This window comes from Rhea americana, unplaced genomic scaffold (assembly GCF_003343005.1).
Source record: "Rhea americana isolate MKP2758 unplaced genomic scaffold, rheAme1 scaffold_51, whole genome shotgun sequence".
NCBI classification, from domain to species: Eukaryota; Metazoa; Chordata; class Aves; order Rheiformes; family Rheidae; genus Rhea; species Rhea americana.
In genome coordinates this window covers 5,096,467-5,118,356 of record NW_028186657.1, presented here as the reverse complement: position 1 = coordinate 5,118,356, position 21,890 = coordinate 5,096,467, and the positions used below count along the sequence as shown (strand labels likewise).

The following is a 21,890-nucleotide window of genomic DNA, read 5'->3' as shown; positions in this document are numbered from 1 at the left end:
CCAGGACTGTGTCCAGTTGGCTTTTTGCTATCTCCAGGGGTATGATGCCTCAGCCTCTTTGGAGAACTTGTTCCAGCACTCAGTCACCCTCACAGTAGAAAAGTTTTTCCTTAGATTCAAACTAAACTTCTTGTCTTTCGGTTTGTGCCCATTGCCTCTTGTCCTGTCACTGGGCACTGCTGAGRAGAGCCTGACACACTACTCTTTACACCCTCCTTTCAGATATTCATACATATTGATAAGATTCCCTTTGAGCCTTCTCTTCTCCAGGTTAAGCAATCTCACTTCTCTCACCCTTTCCTCATTGTGAGAGTTTTCCTCTCYTCATTTTCAACAATAAAAATAAAGAAATTATGCAATTATAATTGCAGCTTATTTAAAAAAAAAGGAAAGAAAAAGAAAAATCTTGATCATTATCTTGTTTCTTGCCTTGCTGTTTTATTATGATTTTGTTCCAAGTGTCGAGCCTGGCCGAACTCCTTAAAATTAAAAACCTAAGAGTACATTTCAGAAGGGTTGGACAGTGTGTTTGTTGACTATGGAAATTAATCAGCCAAAGTAAATGTCAGCAATATGATTCAATTAGGTCAGGTAACTACTGTGCCTTATGTCAGTCAATTACAAAGCATATTTTTGCGCTTTAGAAACAAAAAAATGGTTCTGCATCAAGCAGTGTATTTCTCTACCTTTCTAGAGCGATATTAGTCATGGCAGTCTCTGATTGTGTGTTGACAGTCCAGCAGTTTGATTAAATGAGGCTGGGAATGCATCTACAGAATCAACAACAAGCAATCTGATCTAAGCTTTATTCTTATGCCATAATTCTGTGAAGTAATAATGTAGTTTCAATCATTTCATTAACTGCAAAATAATGGTTTTAATGTTGTTTTCTTATATTACTGCACAAAAATGAACAATTCTAAAATGTAAAAGCTGCAGCTTAATACAGCATTAATTGATCAAAATTGAGTGCAGACGCTTGCTTTTCTCAGCATCTTATATGGCACTGCAGCTGTTCAAGGAGTCTTCTGATTGGTGTCTCTGCCAAAAGATCCTTGTGTTTGTACTGGTAACGTGATAGGGAATCATTGCTTTGACTTTTCTTATTCAGACATCATCTACAAACACTATTTAAAAAATTAAAGAAATTTTAAAACATTGGTTCTCCAATCTGGTAAGCCTAAAATTATCAGTTAGTGGGGGTTGCTTAAAGAATGAAACCCAGTGTAGACCTCTGTGCAGATGACTGAACCAGAGGAGGGAAGAAATGTAGCCTGAAGGGATTTGGGTCATCTCCAGGCACGTTCCTGATGTTAAGGAAACAACTTTATGTACAGCTTTGTTGGTGTGTCTTGGGGAAGTTGTGTAAGATCTTCTTGCTGCAGTTGGTTTTCTGGATGATTTTGTAACTTGTTTCCTTGCAGCTATAGAAGAGACTTGATTTCTTCATTACTTTCCTTCCAGCAATTTAGAAATAGACAGTGTTTTCACTGTCAATCTGAGATAGGCTGATAAGGCTAGTATAAAAAGGAGTATTCACCATGAAACAAATTCAGACAAGCAGAATCCATGGTGTTAATTTTTTATTCCTTTGTAACTCTGATGGATTATCGAATTTGTGCTGCTAATGCTTTCTGCAACTTTGCATAAAATAAAAAATAAAATACATTGTCACAAAAATAGCATGTTGGATGTTGGAAGGTGGAAAAAAAACCTTGTGCTTAGATGTATCTTGATAACAAGGGAAAATGTTTCATCTAGAATCAGTCATCTTAGGTGCCTTTTTCCATCCTTGTATGTGTTTAATTGCAGGTTACAGTTTAAAGAGCCCATTTCAACATACSTCACAAGTACTATGACACTTGAAAAGCTGCAGTGAGTAGGCAGAGCTGTCAGCTATAAAGAACAGGCTTTGAAGTGTTTGTTTTAGTACTTGGAGATTTATGTCTTGCATKCCAGAGATTTTTTTGGCAAATGAAAATGTGATTACCTTATCTTGGGACAGCGAGCTAATGCTAGAACAAGAGTATTTTTCCACATTTCTGGGGAGAAGTGAATGCTTCCARTTGCACCAAGTTGCGTATTTTTTTCTGCACTGAAATAAGTGCAGTTCTTATATTGGTTGTGGTTTCCAGTATTGTTTGCTTGCTTTGACAGCATCTGTTCTCAGGAAGTGTGACTTGCCTCASTGGCATAAATAAATATGGAACAAATGAAATGCCATGCCCTTCCAGCAAATAGACTCTGCTAGCTCCATGCAGGGTTGGATCCAGTTTGTCTCCCTGGCATTCCAGGGACATGATGCGATAGACAGCAATGACTGGACAGTATGAGCCAGATAATTGCCCCCAGCAGCATAACCAGGACTGTGCTAAGTTGGTCATGTGGCAACGAGGATGGAGCAGCAGGAGTCCTGGGAATGGTGAAGAAGGGTCACAAGGGTGAGGCAGAAAGAGAGGCTCACATCTGGATCCAAAGGGTCATAAGTATTGTCTGTTGTCTCATGGCAGGAGATTAAGGAGCCACTAGAGAATGACTGCTGTGCTTTTCCAGGACCGCCTTCTAGAAATGCAAAATGTTTGCTGTTAATGTGAATTTTGTATTTGAGTTACATTGCTGTTAAATGTGTTAGCCCGCTTGAAGGCAGAGCTGATGGATGACCACTAACAGCAGAAAAACGCCTAGCTGCCTTGAGCTCTTTTCTTTTTCTCTGGTTGCCTGAGTCATCTTCCTTGCCATCAGTTTCTGTCCTTTCAGATTTTCAGACTGACTTACTATATCTGTCAACAGCAGTCAGTCAGTTTGAGGGTATTCATAGCAGTTGGTCACCTCGAGTTCCCCAGGATAGAAATAAACTTTTAAAATCATGTTGAATAAGAGGATTATGAAGGAATTCTTATCCTTGACTATACCCCATGACTGTCACTTTTTCTTCATACCTATTTTTAATTCAATGCAAAGCAAATTAGAATTGTTCAGTACAAAATATGATAACCATTGAATTGGAAGACCTTGTCCCCAGGCCCTCATTTTCTTTCTTTTTTTTTTTTTTTTTTTTTTTTTTNGGGAAAAGGAATTACAATAGGAGGGAAGAATACTTAAAAAGGAAACTTAAAAATGGAAAAATGCTTAAGGGTTTTGTCAATAAGTTGCTTGAGGCCACACGCCAAAGAACAGCTTGAGTACCACAAAAGATTTCTTACAGCTATGCCAGTTTAATTGAAGTCTTGTCTTACTTAGTTCCTTGTACCACTGAGGTTGTCATAACAGTAGTCTTAATGTTGTTTTTTGTAATTTAGTTAATTGACTGTGTGTATTCTATATATATGGAATGAATGAATACAGTACTTATGGTCAGACAAGAATGTAATACTTTGTGATTTTATTTTTTAGGGATTATGTTAGGAGTGAATTGGAATCGGGATATGAAGGACCAATGTACTTGGAACCTCTATCTATGAATCGTTTCATGACTGCTTTAGTAGGTAAGTGAATTAAATGTTTGTGATGTAGGGGAGAACTCTATCTCATTTTCTTCCTTGAATATTACATGTTACCTTCATGATTTCAAATTTCTCTGTCACTTCAGTAGTTGTGATCTTCTTACACAAGAGATGCAGAAGGCTGTGTGTGTCCTGCCTGGCTCTTTTTATGCTAGAGATTTACCAATACTCCCTTGCTTACAGATTTGAAGTTTGTCTAGATCTGTTTTAGGGGCTTTTTTTTTTTTTTTTTTTTTTTTTTTTTTTTTTTTTTTTTTTTTTTTTTTTTTTTTTTCAATTTAGTGTGCAGTCTGATTCAGAATGACTGGACTGTCTAGGGTATTACTTAGGTGGAAAGTACCGTAGAGATTCCAACAGCAGCAAGTGTTTGCAATGCTTTTGTCTCTGAAAGTGCTGAGAGATGACTTCTCTACATAATTCCAGAGAAATCCTGAAGAATTGGACATCCTACACTTTTTCTCTTATGTTCCGTTCTCAAATGAACCTTGACTGGAAGAGAATAAATTCAGTGTTAAGGTTGCTGAGCCATACCATATGCTCTATTGAGAGGATATTGGAATACAAAACATCATGTGTATTTTGAAAGTAAGCCTAAGACAAACTCAGAAGAAAAATCTTCCTTAATTCCTTCCACGTAGATCTATGGGTTTCGTCAGACTATTGACAGATTTAGTCAACTGTGTACTCTTGGCAAAACTGTTGCTTGCAGCTGTTAAGAGATTGAGAATGTGGCGGGAGATTTAAACGGGTTTACTTTTTTTACAATATGTTAGGTCTACCAGAATATATACTTCTCTTGTGTGTCTGGTTTTTAACTTTCAAATGTGGGATTTTTCTTTGCTTTTAATGGTTTCTTATAGAAATAATGTTGATGTTTTCTGAGGAAATGAAATCTTTAGAGATCATTTTCCCTCTTCTGAGTTTCTAGATATACTAAATCTTACTCTCATTTGCCCTGCTCCATAGTGTTAGAATGGCTGAAACTTAGTGCTCACCAGTGCTCCTTCTTGATGAGCCAGTGACAAACTTGCATTGCATAGTTTTATTTCTTCCTGATAAAAGGTCCTCTGTGTCTATCGTGATCATTTCTTGTCAAGTGATGTCTAAGTACAGCTAAAGCCTTTAGTGTTCTTCAGTGAGAAAAAGCCTGCAATTAATACTTTGAAACTCTCCCAGGTGCAGTACAAGGACCTGTGGTGCAGGTGTGAAGCAGAATCAGTCAGAGTGCTTTTCAAAGCAGCAGGCAGGCCTTAGTGGGAGGAGGTCAGGAGACATTGTGCTGTTCAGTAATACTTTGTCTGTACCTGAACCAGGAGTCAACTCCCATCTGTATTTCATGACACATCTCTTAGGTTTTAAAGTGGATTTAAAAATAAGTAAGAAAACAGCAGTATTTTTATCCAATACAATTTTGGGTTTTACTAGCTGCCAGGCCAAAATGTAATTGTGATTGTTTATAATAATTGTTTTTCAGAATTAGGTAGGTATTTGACTATACTAGAAGTAAGTATAGACCAACGTATTTAATATCCTCATTATTAATTTCCCCTCTTTTAAAACCTACTTGAAAAATGTAATTATTGATCTTGAGGGCAAATGATCTTATTTGGGGAAGTCCTGTCAAAGTAGGCTTTGTGACTTGTCAGTGTTCTGTTTAAAATATCTTTTCAAATTTGCTGCATGCCATGATACTTATCCAGTGCAGTCTGCCAAGTTTCAGGAGTGTACTGCACTGAACTGTGGCATTTTTGCAGCAAAATTAACATGCAGGTGCTTTGCTCCACCTTCTCCTTACATATTTTGTCAGTCCTGTGTCGCAGCACTGTTAAATGCACTAAGGCAGGTGTATGAAAGACAAATTGTGCTACAGATACAGTTGTGTTCACTGAAAGTTCTGGTCGGAGTGAGGAGGAAGCTGTRCAGTACCCCAGTTGGTTCACAAATTTAATCTGTCGTTGTTAATGCTTTTATTCATTAGTGCTTTTGTGAACAGCCTTTCATAGTCATTCCTTCCTCTGGATCTAATTCAGTCTGACGACTGTTGACAGGGGTTACTAATAAGCTCTCGAGCGCTCTAGGTAGAATAAATACATGTCTTTGAGAACTGCTTTTTGGATAGATGTGCCACTTTGTGAGCATGTCAACTGTGTAAGTCCCAAAGCTATGTGGTTTTGGAAGCTATGCTATCTTTGAGACTTGTTTTTTCTTAGTGCTTCATAATGGCATTGTATGTTAACTTTTAAGCCATCCTGTGTTTCACATAGCAGTTAGTGTGGTAGCCAGGAAATTTGTTAACATCAGCTTTTTCAAAGTGGGAATGAAACAAAGACGGCTCCATGCTAAGGGTGGTTTGGATGGAGATTTTACCACTTAGGCTTACTTGTCACACATTTTCCATTAGCTTACTGACTGGGAGGCTTTGGCTGCCTGTCAGTAACATTTAATGTATTTGTGRAGGTTTTGAGAAGGGAAGGAATGTCAGAAACTTCAGGCAACAGATTTCTTCCGTATTCCCTCGTTCCCTAGTAGACAGCCCTTGTGTTCTGCAGGAGATTTCCAGCTGTAGGATTCATTAACTGTGTCTGGCAGTTTTCAGTCTGTGGCATTTAAGTTTACAGAGCAGAGTCAACTAGATCTGTTAAAGCGCTGAAATCTCTGTRTATTGATATCAAGCAGTATTTTGGAATGATACTGCTACCATGTTTGTGGTGTGTCTATATACAGCCCCACGTGGAGATTGACTATGAACTATGGCAGAAAAAAAAATCTATTCCAAAATAACATGCTGCTACCCTAGTTTAAAATGGAAAGTACCAGTCAGTACAAGTTCCTGTAGAGGCATCTTTTCAGGCCCTTCCTGAGGGAATTGAGAAGTGATAAGATGCAGACTTCAGAAAGGAGATCAGAGCCTCAAGAGAAAGTGCTCCATWTATTTAATTTGATGGTGTCCAGCTCTTCTTCCATGACAATAACTTTCAGTCAGTGTTTAGACTGAAAAGGTGAGAGGGAGAGAGTTTAACAGAGATTACTAAGAATACTCAGCACCTCACTTCTTAGAGGAAGGTAGTCGTTGCTGTTTCACGAGATGAGACTGGAATCTGAGGTCCTCTTTTGTGGTCAGAGAGCTCCAAAGTCCACCTGTAAGAGTGCTGGATAGTTGAGTTTGATGTCGTGTCTGTATTTTATTTCAGATGATGACATTCTTACTAAATCCCGAAGAGCATATTGGTGCTGATATTTGTATTCCTTTGTATGTGAAGTTGGGTTGCCTTCGTTACCATGAGTCACAGAAATCATAGCAAGCTGACTGTGTCTGGCCACTGAATATTACAGCACAACAGTGTGCTGCTGCTATCTTAACTGGGATTGTAGCAATGTATTTTTCTTTTTTGCTATGAAGTGTGCATTTGGGCAGAGAACAACMAAGCAGAGAAAGGATGCTTCAGAGCTGGAGTCTGTTGTACTTTTTACAAAGATCAACGGAGTAACTTTTKCTGAGGCTTATGAGACCCAGTATGCTGTGTCAAAGCGAATAGTGTCTTGCTGAAAGCATTGATACTTGTTCTGAAATGCATCTGGTAATTTGAAAATACATCTAGCGAACTAAGAGTAGGACTTAATGTGCAGCTTGAAAGAGGTCAGTGTAAAGGGGTAAGAACTGTGTATGTTTAAGGAATAGTGTTTAGAGATTTCTGGTTTTGAAAAAACTGTGATGAAAGCACTCCTTTTCTGGGTAGGGAAGCTTGGTAGGGTGAAATACAACCCTTGATACATTATTGTTTCTCCTCTTCCAGCTTCCCTCCATAATCCATCTAATTCCAGGAGGGCTTACAGTGTCGGCCAGTTTACGTGAATGCATGGAGCTAGCTCAGGCTCAGACAGAGCCTGAGACGTTATTGCCCTGATATTATTAGGCTGTGCTTGACTGGGACTAACTCCTGGTTGCAAGAAAAGCTGAGAAATTCAAGGATTAGTGGAGGTAACTCCAAAGTAGCACATAAACACCTGGGTTTGGCACTGTGTATTGTGGCTTCCACATCTAAGAAAATGTGTGATGAACAAGGTATCGCTTTTGTAGGAATATGTTACAAGCTTTTTTCTTACTGCAGAATTATGGGTGAGAATTGTTCTTATCCAAGCAATATGTATTTGGCCCCATTCTGCTTCCTCCGAGATAAAAGGTACTACTTCCAGGGATGCTAATACGATCAATTAGACTGCTGAGGTCTGCTCTAGAAATACCACCCTCCAAATCTCGGTGTGTGCATGGGAGAGATGTACTTACACTTGTGCCTCCACCAACAGTTAAAAGAGAATGGAGCTGTTAACTATCTGTCACTTGTGAGCTTCAGAGGTAATTCTGAGCAACTGCCTCACGGCACTAAGAAATTATTGGAGTCTCAACTGCTGACCTGGCTACTTTCCTGTTCTTGGCCAGTAATTCCTCTTGACAGTAGAAATATTGTTGGTCTAAAAGCCGTTTGGGACCCAATTACTTTTTTTTTTTTTCCCTACATCAGGCAAGATAAAGTAGGAGTGTAGCTGGGCTTCAGAAAAACTGTTGTTGTGTGTACAGATACTGGTGAAATTTATGTTGAGCTGGGTACATTAAGGACAAAGAGGCATGACTTAGTCATCCTTTGCATGATTTTTTTCCCTGTGACTCTCTGTTAATCTGAATATGATTCTGCATGTGTTTTGGACCAACATCTCACTAATCTATGAAGTGAATGCATATCCTTTGCATATTTTGAGAAGGATAACTTTTGTGACCTGGCAAAAGATGCAGAGSAGCCTGTTTTCCATAACACATTTCCTAGTTAGAGCTGTCATRATATGCTGGATTACAACTGGGTTATGGAATGATAATGTATCAAAATATGGGACTATGTTTTTCTTGAAGGAATAATCAGCTTGATATATAATACTGTGTTGTATTTCCAGGTCAGCTGGTGGTGTGTACACTCTGCTCCTGCGTCATGAAAACAAAACAGATCTGGCTTTTCTCTGCTCACATGCTCCCTCTACTGGCACGCCTCTGTCTGGTCCCTTTGGAAACCATTGTCATCATCAACAAATTTGCCATGATTTTCACTGGTTTAGAAGTTCTCTACTTTCTGGCATCTAATCTTCTGGTACCCTATAATTTGGCAAAGTCTGCATACAGAGAGCTTGTCCAGGTAAGACTTGTACACAGAACATGAGAGTTCTGTTGTTTTTGGCCTGAACTTTTGTGCAGGAGGGAAACAACAATGTAGTTTGGTGTCTTCTGTGCATCCATTTATGTGTTAACTCAGACTTTCTTAGCAAACAAGATGTGTGTTTCTATCCACAGTATCTTCTTTCTTTAATTATTGAAACTTGCAGTTTGTAGAAGTGAGCAATTATGGCATTAGCCTGTGTTCTGCTCTTGACTGACTGAGCATGCTGRCTTTGCTTGGACTTCAGTTAGTCTTTCCAAATCCAAACTAAACAACAGGATTGTGGCAGAAGGGAGTTTTGTATTTACAGCCTCATACAGTAATCACAGTAGCTGTGAAGTTTTTTGTGTTTTATTTATTTATTTAAAAGAAAGCTTTCTGTAGGACAACTATTTGTAATTATAATAGTCTTAAGCTGAGAACAACACTAAAGCTGAGCAGCAACTGTAACTTAATGTGATTCTGAATTTTCTTTGTCTCAGTAGTATTTGCTGAGACATCTAAAAAATAATAATAATAGAAGAAGAGTTACCAGATACATAAGACTGGTCTAAAATGCATCCATGCTGTTAACACTTTAGCATCTAATATCTAATGTATATTTGGTTGAAAAGCTGCTGTGTTTAATGGTACATAAAAATCATGCCTTCATATATCTCAGAAAATTGATGCATGCTTTTGACTGACCCCCTAGTTCTGCTCCTACTGCTTCCTGGATTTTTTTCAAACCATGTCAGTGGTTTTCTGCCTGCTGCTTTTCACTTCAGAAGTAATCTGAAAACCAACTTGTTAAGCTTTCTCAAAGCCCTCTTTAAAGCTTTTTATCTGCCATATCTGAACAAAACTTGGTATCGGTGTCTGGTGTGCCAAAGTCTCAGCCTGTCATTTTGATCATTACAGTCTTGTTATTTATTTTGTATGTAATTGGTCTGTGGAGTAGGATTATCCTTCTGTGCTTGTACAGTGCCTAGCATAGTCTGATCTTGTCTGTAGATAGATTGTAGATTTGCTGACAAAAACAACTTTAGGAGCTAACAGAAAAAGCTCCAATATCCTTGTCCTCCAGTGAGGATAAGAAAGCTGAGCTTACTGTTTACTTAAGAAATGAGGGTGGAGGAGAAGGGGAAAAATTTAGTAGTAACATGGTAAAACAGAATTTTAYAGCTTGAAGACTTGCAAGAGGCTGGAACCAATGCTTTGGTTTTCCATACCTTTTAATTGCATATGTGTTTCTGAGGAAAGAAAACAATTGTTTCTCACTGAGCATTTATTTATTTGAGAGGGGGTGAGGTGGTTAGAACTGTAGTCAGAATACAGCTGTTAAAAGTCTACGGGAGAATATTGCCCTATTTCTTTGAAAATTCTCTTGTTTGTATTTCTTTTATTATAACTCTATGCGGTTGTTAATTTTTATTGATGCCATCATCCTGGTGGTTGTGAGCTTACTGCTGTTTCAAGCTGGAAATGATGCTGTTCTGCTGTCACTGGCGGAACTTAGTGGCTATTGGGATGCTAAGTGCCAGGGTGTTCCTGAGTGCAGCACCTTAGGGAAAACAGCCCCAACAGGTAGTCCAGGGCAGCTTTTTCTGTGTGAGTGTATTTCAGACTGTGGCTAATGGTGTAATTTTAGAGCGGGTCCAGAAGCTTAGCTGCCTATTTGCTGCAGAATATGCCAGAAATTCCTCGTGGTTATGAGTCTACATTATGGACATGAGCCTTTTCAGACATGGTAAAGTTTTTTGCCAGGAGCTGCATGGAGTTGGTCCCAGGCCAAGGGAGTCTCCTGAGGGCAGAAACAGTTCCTTGACCAATCTGTGCTCAAAGCTGAAAGTGGAAGCTTGGGCTCTACATCGCTGCTGGTAGCATATTGTTTGTAGATCAGCCTTGGTAGATACTGCGGCAGGTCCCCTGAATGTATGTAACATCCATCATGCTTGTCATGAAAGGCTAAGTAGACAGCTTTTAAAAAATACTTTATTGAAGTACAAACTTTCTCATGCATTTGCTAGCCATAGATTTTCTGTCTTTGTGGGAAGTAGAAGATGAGGAAGTAGTAGCTATGAATGATTTCCTTTTGACCTTTGTATTAAGTCCAGTTATATGAAGTTCTAGCTCTCTGAAAATCACTGCATTATAACTTAGCATTAGCAATGCAAAAGGAGTTTGAGCTTCAAAGTATTCTGAAATAACTTCATAACCATAAACTTCAAAAGACCTGGTTGATTAGGAACAGCTGAAAGTTTGATACATTTGTTTTGAGATACTTAAATATAAAACATCTGCGGTACTTAATGTTTCCTTTAAACTGTTTGGTAAAGCAGGTTTATTGTGCTGGAGTGCTGTGACTCTTTTCAGTATCTTAGTATGTGCAGTGGGTTGGCAGCAGCTGCAGAGAAAACAGCACTGCTGGGACTTAAGCGAAGCAAAAGGTCTGAGTGGGTTGTGGTGAACTAGAGGCATGCTTCCTCTCTCCTGCTGTCACTGTGTGGCAATGCTGCAGTCAGCAACTCTGAGCCTGTTCTCAGGAAGGGACGTTCAGCCGTTCAGATAGCACGTTGCACAGTTGGGCATTTTGTCTACTTTGAGTGATATGGTAGATCAGCAGGTAAAAGTTCACTGCTGAGTCTGGACTCTGGTCAAACTGGGTAGTCTGAGCCTCTTTTTTTTTTTTTTTTTTTTTTTTTCCCCTTTGGGGTGGCTATTGCTATGTGAATTACCCTCAGCCTCATTGTGGTTATGCTGTTAAATATTTTTTCTCTTCTATATGACTCTGAACCAATAACAGCATTTTTCTCTGTCTTGCCCAGGTGGTGGAGGTATATGGTCTCCTGGCTTTGGGAATGTCTCTGTGGAACCAGCTAGTGGTCCCAGTTCTCTTCATGGTGTTTTGGCTTGTCTTATTTGCTCTTCAGATCTACTCTTATTTCAGTACACGGGACCAGCCTGCCTCAAGAGAAAGGCTTCTCTTTCTCTTCTTGACAAGGTAATTAACTGGAATCTGAAAATAGTTAGTTTTCTGTTTTGATTATGTTCTGGAATTAATGTGTTTGTTCTTTTATAACCTAGATGCTTAGATCAGCTTGGTTTTGTTTTGATGCCTGGCAAATATTTGTCCTTATTGAAGTGACCATGTRTATGGGCCCAGTTAAGCTCCTCTTTCAGAGGCATGAGACCCAGCTCAGAACAGACAGCATGAGTAGAGCTGTGGGAGAGTTCCCAAAGACAGTAAATAGTACTTTGAGGAAATCATTGTAGGAATTGGAGTGTTAGTTCAGGGGTCTGTTTTAAATATACAAATTGTTTTTAAGTCTGAGATATCTCAGACGAAGTTACTTAGTTCTGTCTGACATGATACCTTGTTCGTGATCATGATGTCTTCTGAGCCCTATGTGTCTTGCTTCTTGGTTCTGATGTGGGACACATTCTTGAATTTATCCAAGCAGCTGAAGTAAACAACTCTCAAAGTGACTTTTCAGTCCGCTAGCTAGTTTGACAGAGTTATAAAAGTCTTTAAAGATACAAATTTTCTAAAAGCTTTGTAAAAACTGGCTATAGGGTAAAGGAGAAAGGCCTGAATTAGTGCTCTTATTAAGAGAAAAGGCAGCATTTGAGAGAGTTTTCTGGCTGGACTGTACATGCCTAATTTAGAACCAGCTGCAGCTTGTGCTGACGCTTGTCTAACTAGAAATTATGGTAAAAAACAGGGAGGGGGAGTGTGGAGTTGAGAGGAACTGGGTGTATTACAGGAGAAGGTGGGGTAGACAAATGAGACTGTATAATCCTGGGACAGGGAGAAAAAAGCTAGSAGTAGTGCCTAAACATGCAGGTAATATAGCATGTATTCATAACAGACCAGACATCATTAGTTTGACTGTTTGTGGAATAACTTGTTTGAGGAGCTTGCTCATCACTGGTCTTCYGATGAGACTTTCCAATTACTTAGTTTCTATGTGTATGTGTGTGTTGGTGTATCTGGTAGTGTTAAACTCTCAGAATTCATTGTCATTAAGGAGAAATGCAAGGAATTTTATTATTTTGAGGTATTACAATCACACAGAACCACAGAAAGTTTGGGGTTGGAAGGGACCTCTRKAGAGCATCTAATCCAACCTCCCCCCTGCTAAAGCAGGGTCACCTAAAGCATGTTGCACAGGACCACATCCAGGCAGGTTTTGAATATCTCCAGAGAAGGAGACTCCACAACCTCTCTAGACAACCTGTCCCAATGCTGTCACCCTCACAGGAAAGAAGTTTTTCCTCATATTCAGACAGAACTTCCTGTGTTTCAGTTTGTGCCCATTGCCTCTTGTCCTGTCACTTGGCACCACTGAAAAGAGCCTGGCCCCATCCTCTTACCCTCCTGTAAGGTATTTGTAGACATTGATACGATCCCCTCTCCATCTTCTCCGGGCTAAACAGGCCCTGCTCTTGCAGCCTTTTCTCATAAGAGAGATGCTTCAGTCCCCTAATGTTCATAGCTGGACTCTGTCCAGTAGTTCCATATCTCTCTTGTACTGGGGAGCCCAGAACTGGACACAGTACTCCAGATACGGCCACCCCGGGGCTGAGTAGAGGGGGAGGATCATTTACCTCGACCTGCTGGGAACACCCTTCCTAATGCACCCCAGGAGACCGTTGGCCGCCTTGGCCACAAGGGCACGTTGCTGGTTCATGGTTAACTTATCGCCCACCAAAACTTCCAAATCCTTCTCCGCAGAGCTACTTTCCAGCAGCTCGGCCCCCAGCCTCTTCTGGTGCGTGAAGTTATTCYTCCCTAGGTGCAGGACCCTGCACTTAATGAGGTTCCTCTCTGCCCAGCTCTCCAGCCTGTCCAGGTCTCTCTGAATGGCAGCAGAACCTTAGTGAATCCAACTGCTGTAACTCTGTACTTCTGGTAGCTGGGCAAAACTTCAGCAAGTAACTGGGTGCGTTGTGTCTACTGCTCAAAACTGACTGTTAGGTATTGCAGTCCTACACAAGCAGGACAGTGCCACCACGTGGCAAGAACCGAGGAGCAAGAAGCAAATGAACAGTGGAAGACCGCGCTGCGTTCCCCTCGCTCCAGTCTGAGGACGTCACTTGTTAGGTAGTTGAGATTAGGTTGCATCTCTGAAAGAAGCAACAAAATCCCTCATAATTTTTATAGGAGGATTCCTTGGTGTTTTATAGCTTTTAATGTTTTAATTAAAACCAATCCAGTTCTTCTTTTAAACCAGCTTGCACTCTTAACAGGACATAGAGGGAGCTCATCACACTGTTTTTAATTAGCAAATCTTTTCTTTTTGTCTTTTTTGTCCCCTCCTAGTATTGCAGAATGCTGTAGCACTCCGTATTCACTTCTGGGCTTGGTCTTCACGGTCTCTTTTGTTGCTTTGGGAGTTTTGACTCTCTGCAAGTTTTACTTGCAGGGTTACCGAGCATTCATGAATGACCCTGCTATGAACAGGTAAGTTTGTCTTTGCATATAGGGTCTAAAAAGAAACAGACAAAAAGGAGCATATATAGAGGAGCAGTATGAGCTGAACTACAACTTGTTTTAACTTACCAGCTCTTGGATAGTCTTGACAGGCTTTTTATATGCTAGTCTAAGTATACATTGGAAGGATTTGAGGTGAAAATACAGCTTGCCACAGACTTCTTGAGAGCTGGTTCATTTCTATAACACATTCAGTGCTGCTGTTTGGGATTTACAATTGCATAGCTTGATCGTCTCAGTACTTTCATTTGTATGAGTCTCTGGAGAATTTTCATGTGCTTAAATTATAAACACCTGTACAGTTACATCTCTATTTCCTCATTCGACCTCTAGTCCTCTGTGAAATACTGCTAATCTTTGAGATTTGAAGCAGAGCACTGTATGGATCACTTGTAAATTACTACAGGAAATAACCAAAATACACAAACTGCTTGTTTCCTTACATTTATCTCAACTGCCCAATATAAAATCGGGATCCTAGTTATGACATATTGTTGCTCAGTTATTCCAGCCTATATATCTGTAGAAAGTTCAGACTGTAGGCAGAAAAATGTTTCACATCCTAGGTTCTGAGATGAGGAAGTGAGAATGATTATCAATTGAGATTGCCAAGGAATAATCTACATAAAAGCGTCTTTCAGGGAAGCATGCACTTCCAGGCAGTCTGTATTGTTACTGCCTCAAGGTGGTAGTGTTAAAATGCAGTCTGCAAATGTATTAAATGCAGTCTGAGCTTCTAGGCCAAAGAGAAGCAAGGTTGGCAGCTTAATTTGGAGGTATAGGGAATTTTCTCTTGCATTTGTTATAAGTCACAGAAGATAAACTGAAAAATTGATGAATTTCTAATTACCTAAACTGGAAAGTGGTGAGATGAAAAGAGGATGTTTCCACRGGGCCAAAGGACAAACAGGAGGGTTGTGTTGCGAAAGATAACTGGAAGAGGATCTGCTTCGTGGTGCTCTGGGAATGGAGTTGACTGAAGCACAAGTTTAAACATAGGGCTGCTTCACACTAGTGTAACAGAACCCTGGGGCTGGGTATCTCCTCGGAAACACCACCTGGGTCTATGGTGGGACTTTATGCTGGAGGAACTCTGTCGTGTGGTTGGTGTCTGTTGGGCTGAGTGCAGCCCATGTGCTGCTAGTCAAGAGGCATGTACTGAAATCTGGTAATTCCTAGCTACTAATGTTGCAGCATTTTAGAAAGCATTCTCATGTGGTTAAATCCTTAAAAAGAATGTCAAAAAAAAAAAAAAAAAAGAAAAAAGCAGTGCCGATTGTAGCATTGTGGTAGTTATGGGCAGCTGATTTCCTAGCATTTCTATGTATGCTTTTGAACCAGTGTTGACACACAGAGATGTCATTGTTTGTTCTCTTGTCTGTGTTGATCTGCAGGGGAATGACTGAAGGAGTCACACTTCTGATCCTCGCCGTGCAGACAGGTTTGATTGAGCTCCAAGTTGTGCATCGGGCATTCCTGCTCAGTATTATTCTCTTCATTGTAGTGGCATCCATACTTCAGTCCATGCTGGAAATTGCTGATCCCATTGTTTTGGCACTAGGAGCTTCAAGAGACAAGTAAGAGATTGGCTTTCTAAACTGAAAGTTATTTAATGCTGTTGTAGGAGAGGAGAAACTGGTAACTGGCCTGATTTGGACTTTTAGTAGCCTGTAAAGTTATCTCTRGTTTTTTTCCTTTCCGTATGCAATGGAGGTGTTTTTTTAAGTCTAAATCCTCTATAAATTCTCTAGTTTATCCCTTGCTGTCCTGCTCCTTCATGTACAGGTGGTGATGCATTCCGGCGTACCWTATGTGGCAAAGGAGGATAATTTAGGTGACCTGCTCTCACTCGAGTGTGTGTCCATCTGGCCTCTGCAAGACCATTCTGTTTTGCAGTCACTGGCTGCCTATGCTTTTCGGTGGTTACCTTCACTAGCCAGAGTGTTAGTGAACTCTATAGTCTCTCCTARGTAAATCTAGGGCTCAAGTTCCTGTGCTCTCCCCATCCATACTACGTTGTGTGGCTTTGCAGAATGGTTTTGCTTAACCTCCTCTGCAGCTGGGTAGGTTTCCCACTACTGCAGTGGTCTTAGGCAGCTATTGAAGATGGGAAGTTTCTGGGAGTGACCTTGTATCATTGCAAAAACTGGAGTTTTTTTGTAACACAGTGATCCCAGAATAGTACATTTTATTGTTAGAAAATAGGAAGCCTAGCATTAGCGTACCAGATGTTTTGATCATGTGGGATTTTTTTTAAGTCTTCAGTATGTATTTTGAAGAGCTTTATTGGTATCTGGTGTTCTTGTATTAATCTGTTTGTGTTTGAATCTTCTCTGTTAATTGGTTGCATCTTTTTCCTTTCTGTAACCTGTAAGTGAGGAAATGAAAGAGATTTGTTTGTGTTAGAGAGTATGTTTAGCTTAGAGGCTACTTGTAGCTAGCGTGGTATGCCTGCAGCAATGTTGGCTTTAAATATACTAACAAAGGGGAAAGGAGTAGAGCCAGAATATGAGCATCTGCCCAGCTCAGGCGAGCAGTTTGTGATGACAGCAAGTTTTAACTCTTCCGTTAAATTACTGAGGCAGTTGATACCATCTGGGATCATGATAAATTCCTCAGCTCTCCTTTTTTCCTCGTCTCATGTATATACTGAATTGCAAACCTCATGGTAGTGTTCTGATGTTTCTTCAGACTCTATTAGCCAGTTTCTGCTGTCCCTCTGCATTGCCACCCACCTGCACTGTTACTGTCAATTTCTTCGTACTTCATTTCCAAAGCTTGAACAAGGTTAAAATACAACCTGAGGAACATGTAGAGGTAGTATAGAAAATTACTGAAGACACTCTAAAAGCCTATGCAAATGGGTGAGTGTAAAAAAGATTGATGGTCTATTTAGGCTGGGTAGGAGATAAAGTGAATGAGAGAGAGGAGCAGAATAAGGACTGGCAGAGAAAGGTAGCGCAACTTGAACATTCATCTTTTCTGATGATACAAGAGGAGGGGCACAGTTTGAAAGACAACAGGCTTAAACCAGGTGATGAAAGGGAATACTTTTGCCTGGTGCATATTGGCAAAAAGTTACAGAACAGTTTTAAGTRTGTAATCTGGAAGGCCTCTGCTTAAATGGGAAAGTATATAAATGATCAAATGTATATTCTCAAGTTTAATAGGCCTTTTCAAGTTCTCAAATTCTGAAGTTTAAAAGATTCATCTGAAGCATACAACATCCTAGGTACTTGATTTGCCTAATCACTGACTCGACCCATTATGGCAATTACTGTAGCTGAATTTTTGCCTATAATCTTTATATTTGCGCTGAAAATGGCAAAGGTCAGAAAAGAGAGAACTTTTCAGCATGCATGTGTGGTAGGGATGCATATTGTGAATTAGACTATGCCCAGGTAGAATAGAAACTCTTTTCAATAAGTTAAAGCCTTGAGCAAAGATCACTGCCTACCTCTGACAGTCTGCCTTGATAAATTGCAGCTTATTCTTACTCTGACACTCAAATCTGACTTAAAAAGTAAAAACCTACTGTGTTGTTCACAGGAGTCTGTGGAAACACTTTCGAGCAGTCAGCCTCTGTTTGTTCTTACTGGTGTTCCCTGCGTACATGGCCTATATGATTTGTCAGTTTTTCCACATGGATTTCTGGCTGTTGATCATTATCTCCAGCAGTATTCTGACCTCTCTTCAGGTAAGAATGTTACCCTTGTATTAATCATTATCCCACTACTCTAGGGAGAAAACATACGGCCCTAAAAGGAAGGGGGGGCTGGAAGGGCAGAAATACAAGAGAGGATATAAAATCTCTTTATCTGTATCTTTGACAGGAGCTCCTAAGGAGGTGTGAGAGCATAGGTGAATGGAGGTTTATTTCAATCTGTAAAGCTGGGGGGACTTTTGAGGGCATAATTAATTTTTCACAGTAATATATATATATTTTTTTTTCAAACTGCTCATATATGTGTTGTTACATAGCTGTAGTTCTTTGAAAGTAGTTGTAAAGTATTCCTTATGAATAGATAAGAGCAAGTAATTTATAAAATTCCTCCTTCTGATGCTCAGCACTTCTGTTTAATCAACTCAGCTCTTCAGCAAAGTGCTTTGGAGGGAGAAGTACTTGGGAACAAGCTCATGCTTTGCAAAACAGTGACTTTTATTTGGCTTGACGGTCAGCAACAATTTTACTGCCTTGAGAGCTCACCTGCTTGCTGTGTGATTGGTGAACATTGSCTGTGCAGGGCTCTATGGACAATGCTGAATAACTTAAGCTTCAGTTCAGAATCAAACACTAAGCTCGTGGTCCTGTGCTCTGTTACAGGTGCTTGGAACGCTCTTCATTTATGTTTTGTTTATGGTGGAGGAATTCAGAAAAGAACCGGTAGAAAATATGGATGATGTGATTTATTATGTAAATGGCACATACCGGCTGCTGGAATTCCTTGTCGCTCTCTGTGTGGTGGCATACGGTGTCTCGGAAACTATCTTTGGTGAATGGACTGTGATGGGTTCTGTGATCATCTTCATTCACTCCTATTATAATGTGTGGTTGCGTGCCCAGCTGGGGTGGAAGAGTTTCCTTCTCCGCAGAGATGCTGTGAATAAGATCAAATCACTGCCCACTGCCACAAAAGAGCAGCTGGAGCAGCACAATGATATCTGTGCCATCTGCTACCAGGTAAGAATAGAACTATCAAAGAACTGACTTGAATTTACCTAGCTCTGGACTCTCTATCAAGTTCAGTCTGCAGCTGCTAAAATAAGTTACTTAAATTATGTTCARTAAGTAGCATTATGCTTAAGTTCAATTATCCAGCTTTCTGCTTTGTGTAACTTGACTTCGTGGGCTGGCACTGAGAGACTGGTTTTACAAATAAAAAGATCACTTGGGTATATTTAAACTTTCACTTTTCCTCCAGTTACACAGCCCTTGAGTTTCTTTGAAATCCTTAATGTGTTTGGGTTGAGCTGGTCTCAGTAGTAATAGCAATTGTGCCCTTCCTTCGTCAGTAGAGGATTCTGTTACTGAAAGACAAAGAGTGCTCAGTAGCTGATCTGTCATTCTACCTTAGAAGCAGCTCAGTCTCTACAGACACTGCCACTTCATGCACAACGTCATTTTTTTATAACAAAAACCTAGTTTTATCAAAAGGTTGAGTCTCATGTAAGCCAGCAGAGGTAAGGACATCAGTGCTAAAAGTAGTATCTTTGTCACACCTCTAGCTCTRAAGTCTTTCTCTTGAATGGAAATCATAGTAGTTATGAATGAAAGAACCACCCTGGGACTAATAGTGTGCAGTAATTGGATTGACTCCAAACGTGGTATCAGTTCTTTGAAAAATACTCTTCCGAGATGGCTGCACTGAATGGCAGTGTTTAATACACCAAACTTGTAACATGTGGGTCTGAGCTTTCTGAGTTAGTGTCATTTCAGTTCTGCTTTGCTATTGTCACATGTTGTATTTATAAGTGTGCTGGTGGTGACTTGCACAACTGTTTCTTATGCTAACTAATTCTGTGAAACTCATCCTACAAAAGCTTTTGTTTGAAAGTAATAGTAATACCTTGTAAAAAAAGCTTTTGCATAAATTCTAATCTCTGTAGTATAAACAGGCCTGGCATGTACTTGAACTGTGTGTGTATGTGTGTGTTTGTATGTGGRGAATTGTGGGTATGAAGAAAGAAACATTCTCCTACTTGCCTGTGAACTGCTTTTGTTTCCGCTGTGGCTTTTAGTGCCATTAGATGAGGCGGGACATGTATGGGGTTGTCTGAGATGAGAAGAACGAGATGGCAAGTAATACGATCTTTCTTTTTTCTGTCTTTCAGGACATGAAATCTGCTGTAATCACACCATGTAGCCATTTTTTCCATGCAGGTTGTCTTAAGAAATGGCTGTATGTGCAAGAAACCTGCCCTCTGTGCCACTGCCAACTTAAGAACCCTTCACAGCTACCAGGGCTGGGGCCAGAACCAGTTCAGCAGCCAAATCCTGAGGCAGAGCAAAATACCAGTCCTGGAGATGCAACTGAGCCCCCTGGTGTTGAACATGACAATGGGCCAAATACAAAAGACAGCCCTAGTGAGAATAGCAGACAAGTTGCTGATGGACAGGACAGCCAGGAGGCCTCTGCTGATACCGAAGCGTCTCCAAGCATGGACTGCGACACAAGCCCGTGTGGAGCTAGCCAGGGAGCAGCTTTTGCTGCAGAACTAATCGCAACCCCAGAGGGGTGTCCCGCTCAAGACCCGAGGGTGTGTGTCCAGCTCTGAAGCGATAAAGGATGATACAGGAACAAACACATTTCGGAGATCCAAGTTTGACTCAAGAAATCCTTTCCTTCCACAGCTGTGAAGGAAGTTTATAGCTATTAATGCTGGTCAAAATGTAATATCCCATGCTGATTTTTGTGGGCTGCTTGATAGTGGTAACCTGCAGTGAGATACAGTATAAATGACTCCAGAAGCTCTCTGAACTGTGGGCATAGGAAGGATGTCTGGAAATAAATTGAAGCGAAAATGTGTTTTCAAGATGTAGGTGAGGGGTAGGAAGAATAGGAGGTCTGTGAGAGGTTGTAGGCAGATGGAGAGAACACTAGCTTTTGTTTGGGGCAGAAAGAGGGTATGAAATACAGCCATGTCCCAGGGTACCAGAGAGGTGTTAAATGCAGTAGCCTGCTAGTCTTTGACTGAGGTGCAGCTATGGTTACTGATAAAACTTTCTGTAGCATGGAAGCGAAAATCAAAGATGTAAGAGCAGTGATTATACTGGAAGATGGAAGCACTCTTAATACGTCGTGTATGCTTTGGGTGTTCTTGGTGGGGCAATTGCATTTGAATTCATGTAATCTATAGTGACTCTTGACTTTTATGATGGAGTCGTCAATATTTTGATGTATATGAAACTTTTGTTAATATATTGGACATAGTCTGGGCTGTGTGAAGTAAACTAAAGCTCTGATGAACACTTTGGCCTCTGCTAGCACATGCAGGAGGAAAGTGGGATGAGTTTTAGGGCACAGATTGAGGCCTTGCAGCACTGTCCTCTGTAACGTTTAATTCTTGCAGCTGAATTAAAACAGTATTAAACTCTGGCGATATTTGCACTTTGGGAATGAGTACATTATTGTGTATGATCAGACTCCGCAAATGCCACTTTTAAAGCTGTTAATAGGTTTGCACCTTCTTTTCTTTGACAGGGACATGTCCATACTTAAATTTTTACATTCATCATGGCTTCGAGTAGAACTAGGGACTCTGGGGTGGGGAAATAGGTGGGAGTAGGGGAGCAGGCAATTTTTTTATGTGAATTTTGATATGAAGAGAAATTAGTCACTTATTTATACAATAGGCTTGACTCAAGTGTTTTTCAAAGTCGGTATTCCTAATGTGAAATGTGATACTATTTTATTTTTAGTAGTAAATTTGGATGTAGACAGACAGACATAGCTGAATGTCTTAATAAATTACATTTGAAGATTTTTACATCTGGTTATGTGGTTCTTGTACTGAAGTTATCTGAATTAAGTATGTGTTGAGAGGGCCTTCTGCAATAGTAGCTGTCTTTTCCCCTTGGAGATCAGTAAACTGATGCTGCCTCTCCCTTGTTTCCGTTCTGATGCTGCGTTGTGATGGTACCCGCTGCCCAGGGATGAGTATAGACCTTAAGGCCAGTTCTTGACGCCAACTCTTGGACTGCAAAGACCA

General features: G+C 40.2%; 1 protein-coding gene across 1 annotated transcript in view; it reads left to right on the top strand.

The window, feature by feature from the left end:
- The window catches only part of RNF145 (ring finger protein 145), a 33,822-nt gene extending 12,154 nt beyond the window's left edge, over positions 1-21,668 (top strand). Inside the window, exons 3-10 of the mRNA XM_085317965.1 lie at positions 3,394-3,485; positions 8,448-8,683; positions 11,512-11,687; positions 14,010-14,150; positions 15,575-15,757; positions 17,730-17,877; positions 18,505-18,861; positions 20,013-21,668. Of these exons, the coding sequence (XP_085174091.1) occupies positions 3,394-3,485; positions 8,448-8,683; positions 11,512-11,687; positions 14,010-14,150; positions 15,575-15,757; positions 17,730-17,877; positions 18,505-18,861; positions 20,013-20,456 (1,777 nt within the window). The 3' untranslated portion in view covers positions 20,457-21,668. The remainder of the gene's footprint in view (positions 1-3,393; positions 3,486-8,447; positions 8,684-11,511; positions 11,688-14,009; positions 14,151-15,574; positions 15,758-17,729; positions 17,878-18,504; positions 18,862-20,012) is intronic.
- Positions 21,669-21,890: the final 222 nt, after the last annotated feature.